Below are 23,331 nucleotides of genomic sequence, written 5' to 3' on the forward strand. Positions count from 1 at the left end.
AGACTTCAATCAAGCCAACCTCAAGCACAGACTACCAATATACTATCAGCATGTCTCATGTCCTACCAGGGGCCACAGCTACACATGCATAAAAAAATTCAACTGCTCCATTCCCCGACCATGTCTTGAGAAATCTGATCATCTAGCTGTGCTTTTATTTCCTGCTTAATAATTATTACTTTTACTGGTCTGAAACCCATTGTAAGATATACTTAGTTACACAAAGTGTCCAAAATCAGCAGGTTTTGAATTGTATTTACATATTTTATAGCCATGTCTAACATGCAACTGCACCAACTGGGAAAAGCAAAGGGAAAATTGACTATTTTTCAGTGGACTTCTATGAACAAGGAGTTATAAATCTTACCACAATGAAATTGGATTAGTTTTACAATACCAATTATATTAATGTAGATTTAATTTATGTTTTACGGAATCACTTACACAGTATTAAACACAGTGCTAAATTTATCAAATATGCCATGGCTTGTGAAGTAAAAAATCTACATTAGATTTAAGAAAAATGCATTTAAATATTCACAACATTAGGAGAAAGAGCAATCAGTTAATTCAATAAATGTACTAATTCACTAACTTCAGAAGGTACAAATATGTGGAACACTTAAAGAACAAATAAAAATGCAAAATTCAAATATTGAAACTTTACCTCCACGATGAATGATTAGTAAATGACAAGGTGGAGCTTCTTTGGTGCATTTGTTATGGCACTTCAACCTAGTGAAGGAAGACAAAACTGAAATATTATTTCAGAAATATACAGCAATATTACTTCAAGTCTCTGATATTTTTAAATAGGATTCTCTGCCTCTTTTTTTACTGAGGACAAGAGCACAGCTGGTAAAGGTACTAGATACAAGGGACTGTTGATACTACTTCACTAAAAATGTCACAAAGTGCTGGAATAACTCAGTGGGTCAGGCAGCATCTCTGGAGAACAGGGATAAGCGACACTTTGGGTTGGGACCCTTCTTCAGACTGATAGTTGTCGGGGGGGAGAAAAGCTGGAAGAGGGGCAGGGTAGGTCAAAGTCTGGCAAGCGATAGGTCGATATAGGTGAGGTCACTGGCAAGTGATAGGTCAATAGATCACTCCAACAACCCAGATTCAATGCTGACCTCCAGTGCTATATGTGTGGGATTCGCACATTCTGCCTGTGAACAAGCATTTCCTTCTATCAAAGGTATTTTATTAGTCACATTCACATCCACCCAGGTGTAGTGAAGTGAAATGCTTTTTGCCATTTTGCAGCACACAAAAAAAAATACAGACATAACACCAATGAGAGTCTTAAACACATAGAACATCCCCCCACAATGGCTCCCACCATGAGGGAAGGCACAAAGTCCACTCCCCAACCCCAGTTCACCCATAGTCAAGCCTATTGTACTTCCGGTGGCGCTGGTGCCAGCAGCCTCCACCTACAGCCCGGTATCTTTTTGTTTTTTTGTTTATTTAGTTATGTTAAAGTGTGTTTTTTTGTGTTTTTTTGGTGTTTTTATGTGGGGGAAGAGGGCACGGTGCGGGGGATACCGTCCTTCAGCCGCTTCCTGGTGAGGACGCGACTATTATTCGAGTCGCATCCTCGCCCCCCCCCCCTCCCCCCACAGCGGCCCACCTGCCTGGATTGGCGCGGCCTTTCCTGCCAGGATTGACCAGAGCTCCAGCAGCGGCGCGATGGACGACGCTGGAACATCGCGGGCTGGCCACAACTGGCGGGTCTCATCTGGAGATCCCAGTGCTCCCGGTGTAAAGTTCGGCACATCCGCCCGCAGCTAGTCGCTCCACAGTCCCGCAGCTCCGCGGCGTTGATTACGCGGGGCCGGACGACTCTGCCCGGCCGGATCTCAGCTCACCGGAGCTCCGGCTGCGGGAGGCGGCGACCCGGGGGCAGGAGGAGGATGCATCGCCGTCGCGTCCACCAGCCCGGCTCCGGGCGAACATCGGGCCAGCGCTCCGGCGCTGCGGGTGCTCGCCGCCACGAAGAACCGGAGGGGAGGCTGGCTGGACGGTGCCCCGACAGGTGCCATTTATGTTATGCTCCAGGTGGACCTGTGTGGTAAATTTTAATTCATTCAATTTCACGGGTTTTTAAAGCTGCAGCCCGGAGAAAAGCTGCCTCTCCATTTCTTTGGTAGGGACCCTGCCTGTAAGGTAAATTCATTTCCCCTCCCCCCCCCCCCAATGACAATAAATTTGAATACAATACAATACAATACAATCTATTGAGGCCTCCAAAGTTGCCTCTACGGAACTAACTAAAATAGGCCATTAAAGATGATGTTGACAGCCGGGAGAGTCTGCCAGCAGCCTGGGAACAGGCCGCTTCCGCACAGGAGGCCGCGGTTTCCCCAACAGTGCTCCACGAGCTCCTTCCTGGCGATCCTAAAAAGAGATCCCAGATCCCGGTGGTAAGGTTAAGGCGCCGCATTCATTGGTCGCTCCACAGTCCCGCAGCTCCGCGATGTTTAGGTGGTCTGGTCACCGAGCTCCAGCGCGGCGACCCAGGCAAGTGACCAACAGGAAATGCGCTCCAGGCCCGCCTCCTCTTCATAAGCGCTGTGCCGCCGCCGAAGCCGAGAGCCAAGCAGGCTACTCTCCGAAGTAGGGTAAAGATTTATCCTCTCCCCCCCCCCCCCCCCCATAACATGTGGCCTATTTTAACTGGTGAAAATTTGAGATGATGAGCTTTGTCTGGCTTGGCACTTGCACAGGCCAGCGAATCTTAGGCCCACAGATTCCATATCCTTAAAATATAGATGGTTAGGTTAAGTGCATTCATCGTCCTGGTGTATAGGTCTGGGTACTGTACAATCCTCTTCATATGAGCCAAGCAGGCTACTGAAAAGGTTGAATCCTCTCCAGAATCTGAATTTTGAGCTTGAGGATAGCTTTGAGTTTCAGCTTAGGCCAGAGAATAGTTTTAGCCTCCAAAAATCCATGGAAAATGGCAGATCCCCGTGGTGGTCAGGTTCCATCCCATTTACTGCCATCTTTAGTTTAGAGATACAGCATGGAAACAGGCCCTTGGGCACATCGAGTCCGCGCCCACCAGCAATCATCCATACATTAGTTCTATCCCACACACTAGGGACAATTTACAGGAGCCAATTAACCTACAAACCTGCACGTCTGTAGAATGTGGGAGGAAATCGGCGCACCTAGAGAAAACCCACGTGGTCACAGAGAGAACATACAAACTCTTTTCAGACAGCACTTGTAGTCAGGATTAAACGTGGTCTCTAGTGCTGTAAGGTAGCAATTCTACCACTGCACAGCCTGATCAGTGGATTATTCAGATTCACATGACTTTATTATGTAGGAAGCAACTGCAGATGCTGGGTTAAACTGAAGATAGAAACATAGAAAAACATAGAAAAATAGGTGCTGCAGTAGGCCATTTGGCTATTAAGTCCTTCGAGCCAGCACCGCCATTCAATATGATCATGGCTGATCATCTAAAATCAGTTCCTTCCTGCTTTTTCCCGATATCCCTTGATTCCTTTAGCCCCAAGAACTAAATCTAAAGCCCCCGTCCCACTTTCACGACCTAATTGGCGACCTCTGTCGAGTTTGCCCTTGACTCATACTCGCAGCATGGTCGCCACGAGGTCGTAGGACGTCTTCGTAACTCTTCCTCATGCTCATGAGTGGTCTCCGCGTACTCGTGGCCTCAAGTAGGTCGTGGCGTTTTTTCCAGCCTGATAAAAAATGTCCATGAGTAAAAAAAAGGTTGGCATGGAAACAAATTGACACTTTTTACTCGTAGGTCGGTCGTAGTAGGTCGTGATGGTAGTCGTAGGTCATCGTAGGTCGGTAACTGGCCCGAGAAAAAAAAAAAAGAAAACATGACATCCTTTTATCATTTGATCATTATCCACTCGTAGCTAGTCGTAGTTGATCTTAGGTGTGGAAGACTGAGGTCGAGGGGGGTCGTAGGAGGTCGTAGATATAGTCGTAGGAGGTCTTTTACTTTGGCGAGTCAACACGACCTTGACATTTTTTTCAACTCGTCTCGGGTCTTCTAAACTCGTGGATTAGGTCGTCCAAGTGGGACAGGCCCTTTACTCTCTCTTGAAAACATCTAGTGAATTGGCCTCCACTGCCTTCAGATAGTCTGGAGAAGGGTCTCAACCCAAAACCTCACCTATTCCTTTTCTACAGAGATGCTGTCTGACCTGTTGAGTTACTCCAGCTTTTTGTGCCTATCTTCACATTAGTTTTTATTATATATACACCAGAGTGTAATGAAATTATTTGTTCACATGAAGATCATATCATAAACAGCGTACATGGTAGTGACACATACAAGAAGAAATATGATGATGAATGTATGGTGCAAAGATTGAAGGGCAACATGAAGTAGTTCAAAATATTACAGTTACGGAATAACCACAAGGTAGAGTTGAGAGTGAGGAAATGTGGCAGTGCCTGCGAGAAAGGTGAATGGTTCAGAAACCTGAGAGCAGTGGGAAAGATGCTGTTCTCAAGTCTGGTTAGGTTCCTCTGCCTTTAACACAACTGCAGAAATCTCTTTCATTGAGTATGAAATCAAAGAAAAATATTGTTGCAAAAAAAGAGTAACTTGCTGAATGTAGTGTTGGCGTAAATATTTTATAAATGAGAACATTTTTTTGTTGCCCCCTACACTACGCCTGCCAGAGTTAGAGATGTCTGGGAACTTCCAGTGGCCACAAACAATTGACGGAGCCATGAGTTGGCATTGTGTCATTTAATGCAGCTCACACCAAGAACTGTGCAAAATATGAATAACCACAGATAAGTATTCTTCCAAGTGCCTTTTAGCAAAACTATAAAATCATGAATACGAAACATGCTATGATTTCACCACAAATTATTTCATTTGTTTTCTCATCTGAGCTATGTTAATTGCTAGATTTAGAACCTAATTTTAGTTGTTGTTTATTTGTCTGTTCCTGGACTAGGTGGATGTCCATTGTGTACACCAGAACGTTTTGCTGTAGATTCTGACACCAGTCAACGCAAGATTGGATTAATATCATGTAGATAGGGTGGTAAAGAAAGCTTTTGGTGTGCTGGCCTTTATAAATCAGAGCATTGAGTACAGAAGTTGGGATGTAATGTTAAAATTGTACAAGGCCAATTCTGGAGTATGGTGTACAATTTTGGTCGCCAAATTATAGGAAAGATGTCGACAAAATAGAGAGAGTACAGAGGAGATTTACTAGAATGTTGCCTGAGTTTCAGCACCTAAGTTACAGAATAAAGTAAGGTCTTTATTCTTTGGAGCGCAGAATGTTAAGGGGGGGTGTAGAGGTCTTTAAAATTATGAGAGGGATAGACAGAGTTGACATGGATAAGCTTTTTCCATTGAGAGTAGGGAAGGTTCAAACAAGAGGACATGATTTGAGAATTAAGGGACAAAAGTTTAGGGGTAACATGAGGGGGAACATCTTTACTCAGAGAGTGGTAGCTGTGTGGAATGAGCTGCCAGTGGAAGTGGTGGAGGCAGGTTCGATTTTATAATTTAAAAATAAATTGGATAGGTATATGGACGGGAAAGGAATGGAGGGTTATGGTCTGAGTACAGGTAGATGGGACTAGGTGAAAGTAAGTGTTCGGCACGGACTAGAAGGGCCGAGATGGCCTGTTTCCGTGCTGTAATTGCTTTATGGTTATATGATGCACTAATTTTATCTAAATAGTACAAGCCTATAATCAGCAGCTGAATATTTCAAATCATCAAAACTATTAACTTCTGATTTTCTAAGAAGAGTTAGAGGTTGTTACAGATGGAACACAGTGGTAATAGTTCCCTGTGTCTTACCAATACACAAAAGAAAACAGATTATTTCATTAAATAATACACATATTTTTGCCTGAACCATTTCTAGTTCTTTGTCTATTTGTGCATTAATTCAGTCAGATACACAACTGCCACGTTGGGTGAATGCTGACATTAGAAAACTCCCCGGCCTCTCCAGTGCCTATGTTTCATACTATCTCTAGTAGGAAATAATATATTACATGAGCCACGTAGGTATGCATAAATACATCTAAGGGCATTTTATAAAAAAACGGAACATGGACACAAAACAGTATCGCACAGGAACAGGGCCTTCAGCCCACAAGGTCTTTGCCCAACATGATGCCAAGACCAACTCTTATCTGCCTGCACATAATCCCACAATTCCCTGCATATCCACGCACCTATCTTAAAGTTCTTTAAATGGCACTATTAAATCTGCCTCCACTATTGCCTCCAGCAGAGCATTCCACACTCTCGCCACCCTATATGTAAAACATACTTGCCCTGCTCATCTCTTTTCAACTTTGCCCCTCCCAACTTAAAGCTATGCCCTCCGGAATTGGTTATTTCCATCCTGACAAAAAGGTTCTGGCCGTCAACTCTATCTATGCCTCTCATCATTTCATATACTTCTATTGGGATTCCCTGCAACCTCCTGCGTTCCAGAGAAAACAATCCATATCTGTCCAACCTCTCCTAGTAGCTAATACCTTCTGATCCAGGTATTATTCCGGTAAACCTCCTCTACAGCCTGTCCCAAGCATCCACAACCTGCCTTTAATGGGGTGACCAGAACTGCACACAACACTCCAAATGCAGACGAATCAAAGTCCTACAAAGGTGCATCATTACTTCCTGACCCTTATACTCAACGCACTGACCGATTACAGTTTTCCATTTGGAAAACTGTAATTGCACAAAATTGTACTCGACATTGCTTTCAGGCACAGCTTAATGAGCAGCACACTTGCTTCTGTGTAGAGTAGCTTGAGGATTTTGTAATAAAAAACATGTGCATAGCAGATCTAGGTTTACATTCCACTATGGGATGAGAAATTTAATCATGGCCCCATGTAACAACTCAAGTTGGTCTTGGGAGAATTTGGTGATATAGTTATCCCTCATTGACATAAGTAAAAGGCACATACTCTCTGGTTAATATTGCTGAAATTAAGGAACTTATTCTGAACTTATATGCAGATGCCGGTCTAAATCGAAGGTAGACACAAAATGCTGGAGTAACTCAGCGGGACAGGCAGCATCTCTGAAGGGAAGGAATGGGTGACGTTACGGATCGAGACCCAAACTTATTTGATTACATACTTGCAGTTTTTGCATTTCAAGCCAAAAAGCATCCCTTTCCCACATACTGTGCAGGTCTGAGACATCCAATACTTCGTGGAAAATCTGCAGGAAAGACAAAATAAAATCATTTATTTACTTGCATTATTATTTTCAATTAGACTGAAAACAACATCACCGTGAACAGGCAGGTTAAAGGGAAAGTATAATATACAGTAAACTGTGAAGTTATTAGCTCAGTATTGAAAAATGAAACATTGCTTTCAATCTGGTGTAAGCTGGAGCTTGCGTTTGATGTTGCAATAAGTAAGCTGAAGTAGTTGAAGAAAGCACCATTCAGCGCTTATAGAGGTATAGAATTGTATATTTGCTCCCATTAGTCCATATCTTTCTGTGCCTTGCTATTCAAGTGTCTAAATTCCTCATAATTATTGTATCTGATTCCATCACCTCCTCTGGCAGCAAGTTCCAAATATCAACCTCTTGGTGTAATAAGACTTTCCTGACCAATCGCCTTCAAAACTCCTCCCCCCGCCTTAACCTATGCCTTTTTGCTTTTGATACCCCTAACATGGGAAAAATAAATCTATCTATCGTATCAACATCTCTCATAATATAATACACTTCCATCTAGGAATCCTTCAGCTTTCTTTGCTCCAGGGAAATTACGCCCAGCCTATCACTTTCTGCCCATAACTAAAGTTCTCCAATCCAGATAGTATCCTGATGAATCTCCACTGCACGCTCCCCAGTACAGTCACAAACAATATTCCAAATGTCATGTTTTGTAAAGTTGCCATCTCAGAATTCCTAAAGCAATATTCCAAAACCTTCTTCACCATCCATTTTCCAAAATGTATCCATGAAGTGCCCATTGTAAGTTGCTCATATCCATCCCACTTTTGGAAAAGTTGCCATCCACATCAAAGCCTCCATTTATTTTCTACCATCCCACCTGCTTATTAAAGTCAAGGAGACTAGGGATATCCAGGCATTAAGGATTGTATTCATACTTGTCACCATTAAAAGCAAGTTCCTTCTTCACCATCCAACCTGCTTGTGTTGCCACTTTCAGGAGACTATGGACTTGAACCATCCACATTCGTTAGTACCCTACCATTTATTGTATTTACCCTACCCTATTAAACATCTCAAGAAATAGGGAATCTATACTGGCACATTATGTCAAAGGAATAAACTAAAGAAATTATTCAGATTACCACTGACCTAGATTGTGGACACTTCCATCCAGAATTACCTACACATAACTCCTAAAATCTCACCTTTCAATAGTGTGCTCAGGTACCGCATTTCAACTCATTAAAAGCAGATAGAATCCTTTTGCAAAATGACTCAATTCCTACGAAATTATTTGCAAGTGGATGAGAAAAAGTTCCCACTAAGTCCATGTACATTCCACCTGCAAACTATACATGTATTTCATTTTTGATGAATTAACACAAGTTGTTCAAGATATGGTTTAATTGCATACTCAGTCTGAACTGGATCAAAACACAGGATCAGTTTCTGAACACGGGGTTTTACAACTTCCAGCAACCCACTCTCTGAATAAAGGTAAGGACTTCAAGGGCATAGCGTACTACATATAAGATCTTTCAAAGTCAAGCATAATGAAGACAACACAAAGTACTTTTAGGTTCTTCATAACCAACCCATTGGCCTGCAAGTCTCATTATTAATTTTGCTGAAATTTATTGGGTTTTCAGTTAAGATAGAGTACAACTAAGCCAAAGATTATTTGCTTGATTCTAATTTCTAAAATGCATTACCTCCCTAGGCCATCAGGATCCTCTCAATGTCAAGACCCAATCTGCCCTTTTCACCATTAGTGCAAGCGTGGTGGCTTCAACATCAATCAAATTTTCTGCGAATAAAACCATATGTTTTCTTGTGGGTCCGCAGGTGAAGGAATTCACGAAGCAAAGGATGTTATTATTCATTGCTAACGGGAATAGGGTAGGGATGTTTTATGGAGCAATGATGAGATCACATCCAGTAAGTTCTTCTTATTTAAGGATGTGGATGCTTTGGAAGCAGTTCAGAGGTCTACGAGACTGATATCTGGATTGGCACAAAGACCTGGAGTAACTCAGCGGGTCAGGCAGCATCTCCGGAGAACATAGATAGGTAACGTTTTGGATTCTGGACCTTTCTTCCGACGTTGGGCCAGAACATGGTTGCAGAGCTGGAGAGCTGTAGGAATCACAGAGGAGAAGCAGTGAGAGAGAGGGGAGCTCACAGAACTCCCCTTGGAGAGAGGAAGATAACTTCTTCAAAGTAGGCATACTGTGATGCTAAAGAGAGGTCCTGACCTGAAAAGTCACCTATCCATGTTCTCCAGAGATGTTGCATGGCCCGCTGAGTTACTGCAAACTTTGTGTTCTTTTTCTGTAAACCAGCATCTGCAGCTCCGTGTTACTATATCATGAACGGCCAGACTGTTTTAAGAGGAAAGATTGAACAGGATAGGAAATAGTGAGGCAGGACTACATTAAAATATTTAAGAAGGAACTGCAGATGCTGGAAAATAGAAGGTACATAAAAATGCTGGAGAAACCCAGCGGGTGCAGCAGCATCTATGGAGTGAAGGAAATAGGCAACGTTTCGGGTCTGAAGAAAAATGAAGAAGGGTTTCGGCCCGAAACGTTGCGTATTTCCTTCGCTCCATAGATGCTGCTGCACCCGCTGAGTTTCTCCAGCATTTTTGTGTACCTACATTAAAATATGTTAGTTTCTGAAGAGTCTCGACCCAGATGGTTGAGAAAAGGACATTTCATCGTGAAGAATTATTTAAGAATGGCATAAGACTTTGGAATTCTCTTCGTCAAGTAGGTAGTGAAAGTAGACTTGTTGATTATTTTTAAGGCAGGGGATAGTGTGATTCTAGATAGGCAAGGGAGTAAAGGTGGAGCAGGCTTGTGGAGCTGACTAATCTATTTCTTGATTTGTACAGGTGTCAGGGGTTATGGGGAGAAGGCAAGAGAATGGGGTTAGGACGGAGAGATAGATCAGCCAGGATTGAATGTTGGAACAGACTTGATGGGCCGAATAGCCTAATTCCGCTCCTATCACTTATGATCTTATGACCTAATCTGAGTCTCTATGGTCATATGTAAAGCTCCTTAGGGACTCTTCCCTATTTGATGCAAGCTTCACTTCCATAACCCTCTGATATTTAACTTGCATTCGGATTATTCTTATTAAGAGTTACCTACCAACTAAAATTATTTCTGCTGGGGAAATCTAATAGGCTTGGATGAGGGACCAAATGTCTGTACAGAAATGAGGAATGTGATTTTAATAACAACTTAGCCTATAAATGAGAATATCTTTACCCTGTTTATAACACCGTGTCCATCTTGTGAATGGAAGGGCTATGCAACATATGTAACACCTTTTGCCTCTAAAATTTGAAGTTTTTACAATTGATAATTCAACCCTTGTTTGTTTTATTTTAGTATGTAGTATTTCACTGAGGAAGAGTCCTAAATAACTCTACATCCCATTAATGCTGAGTTAATAAGGGATAGTAACTGAGGCTATAACTTAAGATTATTACTAAATCGTTACTTTATGTACATGCTTTTGCGGGATCTCACTTATATTGACTCCGACAGTTCAAAAGCCAAACCACATTTACAATCAAGTCAAATACTTTTCTTCATTTGTGCGGGGACCTCAGTGTCTCCAGCAAGGTCAGCAGTTCATGCCCATCCTTGATTGCCCTTGAGGTCATAGTCACAGAGCTCTATAACACAGAGGCAGGCATTTCACTCCAACTCCGTTGTCATGCCAACAAATTTGCCTAACCGAGCTAGTCCCACTTGCCTGCGTCTGACCCACGTCTCTCCAAACCTTTCCTATCTTATCCTGCCATGTATCTGTCCAAGTTTCTTTTAAATATCATAATTGTACCAATCTTCTCTGGCAGCTCCTTCCATAGACGCATCATTGGGTGGTGAATCTGTGAAATTCATTATCACGGACAGCTGTGGAGGCCAAGTCATTGGGCTTTTTTAAAGCGGAGATTGATAGGTTCTGGACTAGTAAGGGCAACAAAGGTTATGGGGAGAAGACAGGAGAATGGGGTAAAGAGTGGCAAATAGATCAACCATGATCGAAACGAAGAGCAGACTCAATGGGCCAAATTGCCTAATTCGTCTTATGATATTATGATCCACTGTGTGCAAAAGTCTCCCCTCAGATCTGTTTTAAATCTTTCCCCTCTCACCCTAAACCTGCGCCCTCTAGTTTTAGGCTCCCCTTCATGTGTGTATATATTTATATAATTATATCATCCAAATCTGAGGAAGGACATTATTGCCATAGAGGGAGTGCAGAGACGGTTCACCAGACTGATTCCTGGGATGTCAGGACTGTCTTATGACGGAAGACTGGATAGACTTGGTTTATACTCTCTAGAATTTAGGAGATTGAGAGGGGATCTTATAGAAACTTACAAAATTCTTAAGGGGTTGGACAGGCTAGATGCAGGAAGATTGCTCCCGATGTTGGAGAAGTCCAGGACAAGGGGTCACAGCTAAGGATAAGGGGGAAATAGAGATCAGGAGAACTTTTTTCGACAGAGAGTGGTGAATCTCTGGAACTCTCTCCCACAGAGGGTAGTTGAGGCCAGTTCATTGGCTATATTTATGAGTTAGATGTGGCCCTTGTGGCCGAGGGGATCAGAGGGTATGGAGAGAAGGCAGGTACGGGATACTGAGTTGGATGATCAGCCATGATCATATTGAATGGCGGTGCAGGCGCGAAGGGCCGAATGGCCTACTCCTGCACCTAATTTCTATGTTTATATGTTTCTATGTATATGGACACACTGATCTGTTTAGTAGTAAATGCCTACTGTGTTCTGTGTGCTGAAGCAAAGCGAGAATTTCATTGTCCTATCAGGGACACATGACAATAAACTCACTTGAACTTGAACCTTTCCTGGGGAAAAGACTGTGCTATTCACTGCATATATACTGTACCCCTAATGATTTAATAAACCTCAAAAATATCATTCCTCAGCTTCCTATGCAGGAGGAAAAGTCCTAGCTTATCCAGCCTCATCATATATCTCAAACGTCCAGACCCAGTAATATCCTTGAAAATCTTTTCTGTGCAGTTTCCAGTTGAATGACACCCTTCCTATAGCAAGGCGACCAAAACTGTACACAGAACTCCAAATGTGGCCTTACCAAATGTTTTGTACAACTGCAACATGATGTCCCAACTCCTGTACTCAACACCCTGGCAAATGAAGATTTGTGTGCTAAACACCTATTTCATCCCTCCCTGTCTCTCTGCATCACCACTTTCATGGAACTATGTATCTGCACCTCGAGACCTCGGTTCTACAAAACTCCACGGGGTTCTACCATTTACTACATAACTCCTGCCCTGGTATGTCTTACCAACACTTTGCATTTATCTGAATGAAACAACGTGGTGGTGTGAGTTGCCTTCATGAAATGCTTTCATCCTACTGGTGCTAATACCCTCACAGTGCTATTAGGCAGTGAGTTCCAGACTCGGCAACAGTGAAGGAATGGTGATACATTTCCACATCAAGATGGTCTGTGACTGCAGGAAAACCTGCAAGTGGTGGTGTTCCCATGTGCCTGCTGCCCTTGTTCTTCTCAGAGGTACAAGTCACGTGTTTGGAAGGTGGTTGTGGAGTATCCCGGGCAAGCATCGGCAGTGCATTTTGTAAACGGCACACATCACAGCAACAGTGCAGCAGTGGTGGAGGGAATGAAGGTTAATGGTGAATGATGAGTATTAATCAAGCATGCTGCTTTATCGTGGAACATGTTGAACTTTTTGAGAGTTACTGGAATGTTCCATCATGCTCCTGATTAGTGCCCTGCACATAGTGGACAAGCGTTGGGGTGTTAGGAAGTGAATCACTCACCAAAGGATACTTTTGATCTGCTTTTATAAACATGTTACTTACATGCCTGGTCCAATGAGTTTTTGGTCAGATGATGCCAACGATGTTAATAGCAGCGGACGATGATTGCAAACACCTCTGAATGCTTATGTTAGGTAGTTAGACTACATCTATTTGCAGATGCATATTGTCTGGTACTTTTGTTCTGTGAACATTACTTGACACTTACCAATCCGTCCCTGAATATTCTCTACGATTTTCTGCATGGATTCATGAGCTGCTTCATTTTCGGAGGAGTTGCATGTGGAAATCAGCCCTGTGCAATCATTAGCAAACATCCTCACTTCTGATATTATGATGAAAGAAAAGCCAATGATGAAGCAGCCGATAAAGGTAGGGTTTAAGAAGGAACTGCAGATGCTGGAAAATCGAAGGTGGACTAAAGTGCTGGAGAAAAACTCAGCGGGTGCAGCAGCATCTATGGAGCGAAGGAAATAGGCAACGTTTTGGGCCGAAACCCTTCTTCAGAAGGTAGGGTCTGGGACAAACCTTGAAGAACTCCTGCAGTCATGTCTGGGGCTACGATGAAGAACCTCCAACAAACACAATCATATTCTTTAGTGTGAGGTCTGACTCTCACCCAGTTTTACCAGAGTTCCTTGACAACACACTTGGTCAAATGCAGCCTTGATGTCAAGGGCAATGATTCTCACCTGACCTCTGGATTTCAACTCGTTGGTCCATGTTTAGACCGAATCTGTGATGGTGAATAATCCTAGTGAACTCCCAACTGAACATTGGTGAACAGATATTGTTCAGAAAGTGCTGCTTGAAAGCACCATCATTAAGCATGTTCCAGCACTTTGCTGTGTATCTCCGATCCAATCTTTTTCTTTTCAAGTATTTGTTACCTTCTCCATTTTTGCATTGCGTAGCAATGAAGTTCAACATGTTTACCAATTCATTGCAGCATCTGTATATACCTGTGGTTTTAGAGGATGCGGAGGTTGGGATCGGAGGTTAATAAAATGTGAGTAATATGGTCTGACATCTGAATTCTGAAGGATTTTCCATTTATCTTGTTACAGGAATAACACTCAATGGTTTAACACACTACAACAGTTAAAATGAAAAATTACTGACCCATTACATACGTACAATGAAGATGCTCAACTTTATTGGAAAAAATATTTTTTTAAACTTACTTATGACGGAAAAGATGGAAATTAAGTCTTAGCTAAACAGCAGATAACCTAATTGCCTTGCATAAGCTTTTATACAATAAAAATGACAGCACCGCGCTTCAGAAGATTACTATCTGTCCTGACAGGTGAGCAGCGAATGACAAAACAAATCTAGAGAAAACAATTCTGAATTGAGATGTTTCAACACAAACAAAGATTTTTTTCCCTCTTGTCAAAGAAAGTGAGTTAATAATTCTAATTAATTAGGTGGATTGATGAGGCAGCATTGAATAAGTTGTAATGCATTTTGTTCCTGTTCTTCCAAATAACCATATAACAACCATATAACAATTACAGCACGGAAACAGGCCATCTCGGCCCTACAAGTCCGTGCCGAACAACTTTTTTCCCTTAGTCCCACCTGCCTGCACTCATACCATAACCCTCCATTCCCTTCTCATCCATATGCCTATCCAATTTATTTTTAAATGATACCAACGAACCTGCCGACACCACTTCCACTGGAAGCTCATTCCACACCGCTACCACTCTCTGAGTAAAGAAGTTCCCCTCATGTTACCCCTAAACTTCTGTCCCTTAATTATGAAGTCATGTCCTCTTGTTTGAATCTTCCCTATTCTCAAAGGGAAAAGCTTGTCCACATCAACTCTGTCTATCCCTCTCATCATTTTAAAGACCTCTATCAAGTCCCCCCTTAACCTTCTGCGCTCCAGAGAATAAAGACCTAACTTATTCAACCTATCTCTGTAACTTAGTTGTTGAAACCCAGGCAACATTCTAGTAAATCTCCTCTGTACTCTCTCTATTTTGTTGACATCCTTCTTATAATTGGGCGAATAAATATAAATAAACTTTCCCCTGTAAGAGAATTAGTTGAGCCTGGCCTGATGGTAAAATATGTACCGCTCATCCCTCACTATGTTCCTGCCTGAACAAATCTACACTCGCCACATATGTGGCTGCACAAATTAAGTTTCAATTTGTTTCCTCACATTCTTCTGTCTGTAAATGCCTGTATTCAAAGTAGTTATTCCCTTCTCAACTTTGGCCTCCAGACCAATATAGACATTTCCAATCCACCACCTCTCTGCAACTGAAAACATCTCCCTCTCTGCAACTGAAAATGTACTTGTGTTCTACATTTTCCAGCTCAGGTGAATGACTCTGACTTGAAACAATGCCCCTACCCTCAAAGATGCCCCTGCTGAGTAGTTACAGCTTGTTCTGTTTTCATTTCTTGTTTTATGTTTATCCACAATATACTGAACATAATTTACTTAATGGGCCTGTCCCACTTAAGCGATTTTACAGTGGACTGCCGCGACTGTCAAGTTGCAGCCTTTAAACCTTGCAAAACTCTCCTCCTGAATATTTTGCTCCCATGGTCCTCACCATTCTGGGCCAGTATGACAGTGCAGGTTTACACTCCAGCAGGCAAGTGCAATACTTTCATTATATTCTTGTCTGAGTGTTGTCCCATGTGTGGGTTCATTTTCCCTACACAAATGTCGGCCTATTTGGTACTAATATCTAGTATTCAAACAGGCTGCTGTACTGTTAACAAATTCCTTTTTCTTCATCCTCCTGTTTCTCTTTGAGAGAACGTCACATAGCTTCTTCCTTGTGTGCCTGCAACCACATTATTGTTGTCACTCATTCTCCAGTAAGACTATAATATAGAGTCTATAGTATCGTAATGTGCTAAAAATGTCGAACAAGGGCAGGACCTACACAGTGAATGGTAGGCATCTGGGTAATGTTGTAGAGCAGAGGGATCTAGGAGTACATGTGCATGGTTCCATGAAGGTCGAGTCACAGGGAGATATGGTGGTTAAAAAGGCTTTTGGCACTTTGGCTTTCATCAGTCAGAGTATTATAGAATTTGGGAGGTCATGTTGCAGTTGTATAAGACGTTGGTGAGACCGCATTTAGAATTGTGTGTTCAGTTCTGGGCACCATGTTATAGGAAAGATATTGTCAAGCTTGAAAGCGTTCAGAAAAGATTTACAAGGATGTTGCCAGGACTAAGAGGTGTGAGCTATAGGGAGAGGTTATGTAGGCTGGGTCTCTATTCCATGGAGCGCAGGAGGATGACGGGGATCTTACAGAGGTGTACAAAATCATGAGAGGAATAGATTGGGTAGATGCACAGAATCGCTTGCCAATAGTAGGGGAATCGAGGACTAGAGGACATAGGTTCAAGAATTAAGAATTTCCCCATAATTCTTTCTAAGGGGAAAAAGAATTAATAGGGATCTGAGGGGTCACTTTTTCACACAAAGGGTGGTGGGTGTATAGAACAAGCTGCCAGAGGAGGTAGTTGAGGCTGGGTCTATCCCGTCGTTCAAGAAACCGTTAGACGGGTACATGGATAGGACAGGTTTGGAGGGATATGGACCAAGCGCAGGCAAGTGGGACTAGTGTAGCTGGGGCATTGTTAGCCGGTGTGGGCAAGTTGGGCCTGTTTCCACACTGTATCACTTTATGACTCTATGTTGCTAATTAGACCAATCTGGGCACAAAAGTTAATTCACGAGAGTGACAGAGTTGTGGGGGTGCCGCAGCATCTGTGGGTTGAGATTTTTGAGTTTCTCTTTTCAACTTTGCTTCCTCCATTGCAACTTCCTCAAATAAATGAGCAGACATGTTAAACAGGGCAATCCACTGCCTTTCTTTTCCAGTAGTATGTGTCAATGTTGAATTTATTCAACGCTTCAACCTCCACAGCTCTCTCGACAGAGAATTGTTTATATGTATAACTCTTTGAGGGAAGACATTGATCCCTGTTTTTAATGGGTGAACCATTATTCTGAAACCCTCGAGTTCTACATTCTCTCAGCATCTTTACTGTCAAGCACCATCAGTATATTGTGTTTCAAACAGATCATCTTTAATTCGGCTGGGTACAGGTTCATTCTGCCCCAACTTTCCTCGTAAGACAAACTTTCATCTCAGTAACATCCCAGTGCACCTTCTCTGAACTACCTCCAACTACTCTATACAACATTCCAGATTTAATCTCATTAGTCTGAAAAAGGGTTCCAACCCGAAACATCTGTCCAGTCCCTGCACAGATGCTGCCTAATGCATTAAAACTTTGTGTCTCTTTAGTCCCATGTAACCCTTACAATAATGTTTACATTTGCCTTCCAATTTGCTATATTTCATATACAAGAATATTCAAAACCTTCCGTATTGCAACATTCTTTTTTTTTTTTGTTCATTTAAACAACCTTCTGTTTTTACCCACCAGGGCAACTTCATACCTTGATACATATTACTCCATTGACGTATTTTTCACTGGTCATTTAATCAAGCAGCGCAGGGAATGTCACTGAATAAACTGATTGGGGCATATTTTTGGTCCATAGATGAGTTCATTTTAAGATACTGTTATTTGTTTTTAAATCTCTGAATGGGCTTGCCCCGCCTTACCTCTCTGAGCTGCTCCACCCATACGCTCCTGCACTGTCCCTCAGGTCAGCTGGTCAGCTGCTCCTGGAGGTACCGAGGTCTAGTCGGAAGCTCAGAGGGGATAGAGCCTTCTCTGTTGCTGCTCCAGCACTCTGGAACACCCTGCCGTTGCACATCAGACAGGCCCCCTCACAGTCCATCTTCAAATCCAGTGTTAAAACACATTTGTACTCCCTGGCTTTTGACCATGCCTGAGGCTTTGCTTCTGTTTGTGGTGTTTTTGATGTTTCTTTATTTTACATGTCTTTTCATACTATTTCTTTTGATTGTTATTTTTGGTGTGTATTAACTTTTTTTTTGTCAATGATTAGTGATGTACAGCACTTTGTTGCAGCTATGTTTGTTTTTAAAGTGCTCTATAAATAAAATTATTATTATTATTATGATTAAGAATTATGAACTGGCAGAAAAATGGCAAAGAACAGATTGTCTTTAATTTTACCCGGGACCCAGGGGCCGATCGCTTGGCAAGGGGGGGCTGACATCCCCCCAATGCGGGAGCTGATCGCCCCGACACGGAGGGTCCAAACGCCGCCAGCTACAGGAGTCAAGATCGTCCCGTCAACGGAAAGCTCGAGGCCTCCGACCGTGGGAGAACTAAGAAGGGAAGAGTTTGAACTTTTTTTCGCCTTCCATCACAGTGAGGAATGTGGAGGAGTCACTGTGGTGGATGTTCATATTAAAATGTCTGTTGTGTGTTCCATTGCTTTTTATTTGTATGACTGACTTGACAAATTAAATTCCTCGTATGTTGCAAAACATACTTGGCTAATAAAGTATTATTGCATTGTATTGTATTGTACTGAATGGAACAGCCATCCTCTCTATCTCCACTCTGTTTTTTTGTTAGTTGGCCAATCTTCTATCCATGCTGACATGTTACTTCTAACTGTCTATGCTTCTATCTTGTGCAGCGAGCACATGATCTTTTATATGGCACCTTAAATCTACTAATTCTCAATTTATAGAATGTCAAAAAACTTAAGAGATATTGTTGCTCCTCTCCTTTTGTGAAATAATGCTGACTCTTCATTTAATATTATGTTTTGCTAAATACCTCATTGAAGCTTCCTAATGACAAGTTAGTTTAACTGACTTTCTGACTCCATGCTTTCTCAAACAGTGGCATTTCACGTCGCATGTTCATTTCCTTCCACAGATACTTCCTGACCCACAGTTCGTCCAGCATTTAATTGGCTGCTTTACAGTTCACTATGCCTTTTTCAGAATGTGAGGAGTATTATCAGATAACAATCAATGTATCCACTACTTCTGCAACCATTTGCTATGAAATCCTAGGATTCTGACCATCATGTCCATGGAGTTGTCAGTCTCATCAGATTGTGTGGTACTTGTTTCTCTGATTATTGTGATCATTTCTTTCCTCTTTCTCTCCTCCCCCAGGAAAGCCGGAAATCTCCAGGACCATACAATGTTTCCCCCTCTACTCTCAAGCTCTGTGCCGAACAACTGGCACCGATCCACACAGGCATTTTCAACAAGTCCCTGCAAACTTGCACTGTCCCTGCCTGCTTCAAAGTCTCTACTATTGTCCCTGTACCAAAAAGGCAAGGATTACTGGTCTTAATGGCTACAGGCCTATTGCACTGACCTCTGTAGTCATGAAGACCCTTGAAAGGCTTGTGCTGGCCAAGCTGAAAAATATCACAAACCCCCTGCTGGACCCTCTGCAGTTTGCATATCGGGCCAATAGATCTGTGGATGACGCAGTCAACCTGGGCCTGCACTTCATCCTCCAGCACCTACACCGCCAGGGGACCTATGCGAGGATTTTGTTTGTTGATTTTAGCTCTGCATTCAACACCATTGTGCCAGAGCTACTACACTCCAAACTTTCCGAGTTGACTGTGCCTGAACCCCTCTGTCAGTGGATCACCAGCTTCCTGACAGACAGGAAGCAGCATGTGAGGCTGGGAAAGCACATCTCGGACCCACAACCCCTCAGCATAAGAGCACCGCAAGGCTGCGTACTCTCCTCTCTCCTCTACTCTCTCTACACCAATGACCGCACCTCCACTGACTCCTCTGTCAAGCTTCTCAAGTTTGTGGACGACACAACCCTGATTGGACTGATCCAGGATGGGGAGGAATCTGCCTACAAACAGGAGGTGACACAGTTGGCGTCCTGGTGCCATTGCAACAACCTGGAGCTCAATGCTCTTAAGACAGGCAATGATGGTCCAATTCTCTACGGCCATCGTAGAATCTGTCCTCACCTTCTCCATCATGGTCTGGTTTGGCTCAGCCACCAAGCACGACACCTGGAGGCTGCAGCGATACGTTCGATCAGCTGAGAAGGTTATTGGCTGCAACCTTCCCTCCATTGACGAACTGTACACTGCAAGGGCCAGGAAGCGAGTGGGCAAGATCATCTCTGACCCCTCTCACCCTGGCCACAAACTCTTTGAATCACTTACCTCTGGAAGGCAACTCTGGACTGTCAAAGCTGCCAGCGCCAGACATAAAAACAGCTTTTTTTTAATACGAGTCGTAGTTCTATTCAATAACCAAAAATCTGTAGCCTCCTTTTGCTCTGGTATTCACATGTTTAATCAATAATGTTTTATTATAAATGTTTAATGTTTTATGTGTCATTCCTAACTGCTAACTGTCACTGTATGTCATGTTGGCACTTGCGGGCGGAGCACTAAGGCAAATTCCTTGTATGCGAATACTTGGCCAATAAACGTGTTCATTGTTCATTATTAATTTCTCTTACCGGGATACATTTTGTGCCTCTGATTACAAAGATGATCAATCTCTTATTTCCTATAATTTATCTCCAATCTCATCCTTTAAGTTTGATTTTCGTAATCTCCTCCTTCTTATTTACTTCCAGAAGCCTCTTGTGGTCTCTTTTCATATTTTGTGCTCATTTAATTTCACAATCTTGTGGGATTGGAGGTCCAAAACCTAGTAAGCGAATATGCACATTTGTGCGTCTTTAAATTAAATATAATCTGGTGATTTCAAACTTCTCTTTTGATCATTGGGACTTTCTTAGTAACTTGGGCAGCATTCAGAATTAATCAGTTATATTAATTGATTTGACAACTAACAAGTTGGCATTGCCAGTGAGATTTCTCTGATGTGCTGACTACTGGTCCCATTCAAAGATATCTTGATGTTCAAAGTCCCTTTTCTTTTCCTTCACGAAGCTGAGGAGCAATTTAAATCTGTATTTCTTGGTTTTATTGGCTTGCTATTGCATCTGTTACTGCTAAAGTTGTGATTAACACTCACTGCAGACATCTAATTTGAGTGACGCTTTCATCTTAACATTCACTGTTCCATACCTGTGTTTTATTGAATTCCCAAGATCTCTGCGGGGAATCTGTGGGGACCATCGAGGCACTGACAATGTATCTAAACAACAAGAGAAGGACAAAATGAGCATATCAGTTAGTACCACATACAAAACAATAAACAGCCGTATGATGTACTCTTATTCCTCAGGTGTAAAATGCAACTTGTATTTGATTACCAATCTTATAGCTATGATTGGAATTTGCAGAGGAAATAGTCAGAATGTTATGTTAAAATTACATTCTGAACAAATGTATATTAACTGCGGAATTGTGTTGCTAAACAATTTCTTGTCAAAAGCCTTTTGTGTGGTTCATTAATCCTTCCTGCAATCCACAAGGAGCCCCAAAAATCTCACCTTGCGACAGCTCTCTTGGTGAGTGTCAATTCACCCACAAGACTGCAGAGTGGATTGCAGCGGGTTGTTAGATTTGCAACAAACTGAACATGATGACGCTTCTTCCCACTGATTTATTAAGGCAATTACAGTTCATAATTGGAGCTACTTTCAAAAAGACAGTTGTAGTTTTATCAAATGTTTAAATATTACTAATATATGTCATTTAGATGAGAATATGAAGAGCATGAGGCACACTGGGATATATTTGAACACATTGAAGTGAAGTGCTTTACTGCCTGCAGCATATATACTTGAGTTTATTATTCCTCCAAGTGTTGTCTCTACTTCAATTTTGTTTTCAACATAATTGCAAACAAAACCAAGGCATCAAAGCAAAAAAACATTATAAACAAGACATTTCAAGGACCCACTTTGACGGTGAAGGAGCAAGGATGATTACAGGCTAAACGATGGTCACAACAAAATTCATTCAGGTTGCACTGTAGCAGATATGGTTAAAAGTTCAATATCATCTCCCATCCCTGTGTAAGAAAGAACTGCAGATGCTGGTTTAAATCCTTCAGACTGAAGAATGGTCTTGACCCGAAACGTTGCCCATTCCTTCTCTCCAGAGATGCGGCCTCACCCGCTGAGTTACTTCAACATTTTGTGTCTAACATCACCTCCTTTCCCCGCAGTGCTCAATTAAGTTTTTCTTCCCAAATTCGCTGCATCTTTTCAAGACCATTCCATCAAACAATATCATTGAAATCATTGCCCACAAAATTCCTGTACACCCTAAACACACCAAGGGTCATTTCACAACTGGAAGAATACTTGTAATGGTGGAGACTGTGTACAACGCAGCACTCAAGATCTTAGTAGAGGTTGGAAGAATGAGGGCTATCATGGTGGAGGTGGGGGGTGGAGCACTAAGGTTGGGATGAGATTTTTTTTTGGGCGGGGGGTTAGATAAAAAGGCACAGCATTTCTCGTGGACAAGGTACAGGTTCAGAATATTTGATGAAAGGACTGTTCAGGGGATGGGGGGGGGGGGGGGGGGGGGGGGGGGGGGGGGGGGAGGGGGGGGGGGGGGGGGGCAAGTGCCCTGTAGACTCAAAGGGTATGTCTATCCTAGACATTCACAGGCCCTGAGGTTAGAAATATCACCAGCAATTTGTCCTGGACCAGCCACATTTAAACTATCACCAAGACAGCACACCAACGTATTTAATTACTAAAAGCACTGTGCCACGGTACGTTCATTCCAAGAGCTCTTCCAAGAGATTTACAGTAATGGCCACTCGTCAGTACTCGGAGCACTCATGGACATTTTTTAACATGTTGAAATATCTTCATGAGTCTTCCCGTACTTACTTGCCATTAGCGAGTATTCCCGAGTACCTGCCGTTAGAGTTACGAGCCGCTAAGAGACATCCCCGAGCTCCGACGTACCCGCAACGTTCATTCTCCGTGCTTACCAGGAGTTTGATTTTTTTTACCCTCGGGAGAGCTCTTGGAATGAACTCGTACCGTGGGACAGGGCCATTGATAGGTTGGGGAAGTTCAACATGTCCCCAACAATTCTCATCAACCTCTACAGATGCGCCATAGAAAGCAATTTATCGGAATGCATCACAGCTTGTTTTGGGAATAGCTCCACCCTAGACCACATCCCTGGAGGGGGCTGGGGAGGTTCCGGAGGCTGGGGGGGGGGGGGGGGGGGGGGGGGGGGGGGGGGGGGGGGGGGGGGGGGGGGGGTAAAAAATGCAGGTTTGTATTGGTTGTATTTGCTCGGACTGCAAGTTGATGGAAAAAATTGCGCTTCCGCTACCTTTTTTTTCAAAATCAACATCAAGGACTTCCACTTCCTGAAAACCAAAGATTCTACAGGATCTTTGCTGAAAACTCCAATGAGCTAAACAAAATGGCTGGTCTGCGAAGGAGATTGCCTTCGATT

At 42.7% G+C, this 23,331-nt stretch overlaps 1 protein-coding gene across 1 annotated transcript in view; it reads right to left on the bottom strand.

Annotated features, from left to right (window-relative positions):
* Positions 1-23,331, bottom strand: part of ksr2 (kinase suppressor of ras 2) — a 396,870-nt gene that overhangs the window by 114,317 nt on the left and 259,222 nt on the right. Inside the window, exons 6-8 of the mRNA XM_055655591.1 lie at positions 21,022-21,091; positions 7,133-7,216; positions 668-735 (exon numbers count right to left, since the gene is read on the bottom strand). Of these exons, the coding sequence (XP_055511566.1) occupies positions 668-735; positions 7,133-7,216; positions 21,022-21,091 (222 nt within the window). The remainder of the gene's footprint in view (positions 1-667; positions 736-7,132; positions 7,217-21,021; positions 21,092-23,331) is intronic.

The sequence above is a fragment of the Leucoraja erinacea genome, chromosome 25 (assembly GCF_028641065.1).
Source record: "Leucoraja erinacea ecotype New England chromosome 25, Leri_hhj_1, whole genome shotgun sequence".
Lineage (NCBI taxonomy): Eukaryota > Metazoa > Chordata > Chondrichthyes > Rajiformes > Rajidae > Leucoraja > Leucoraja erinaceus.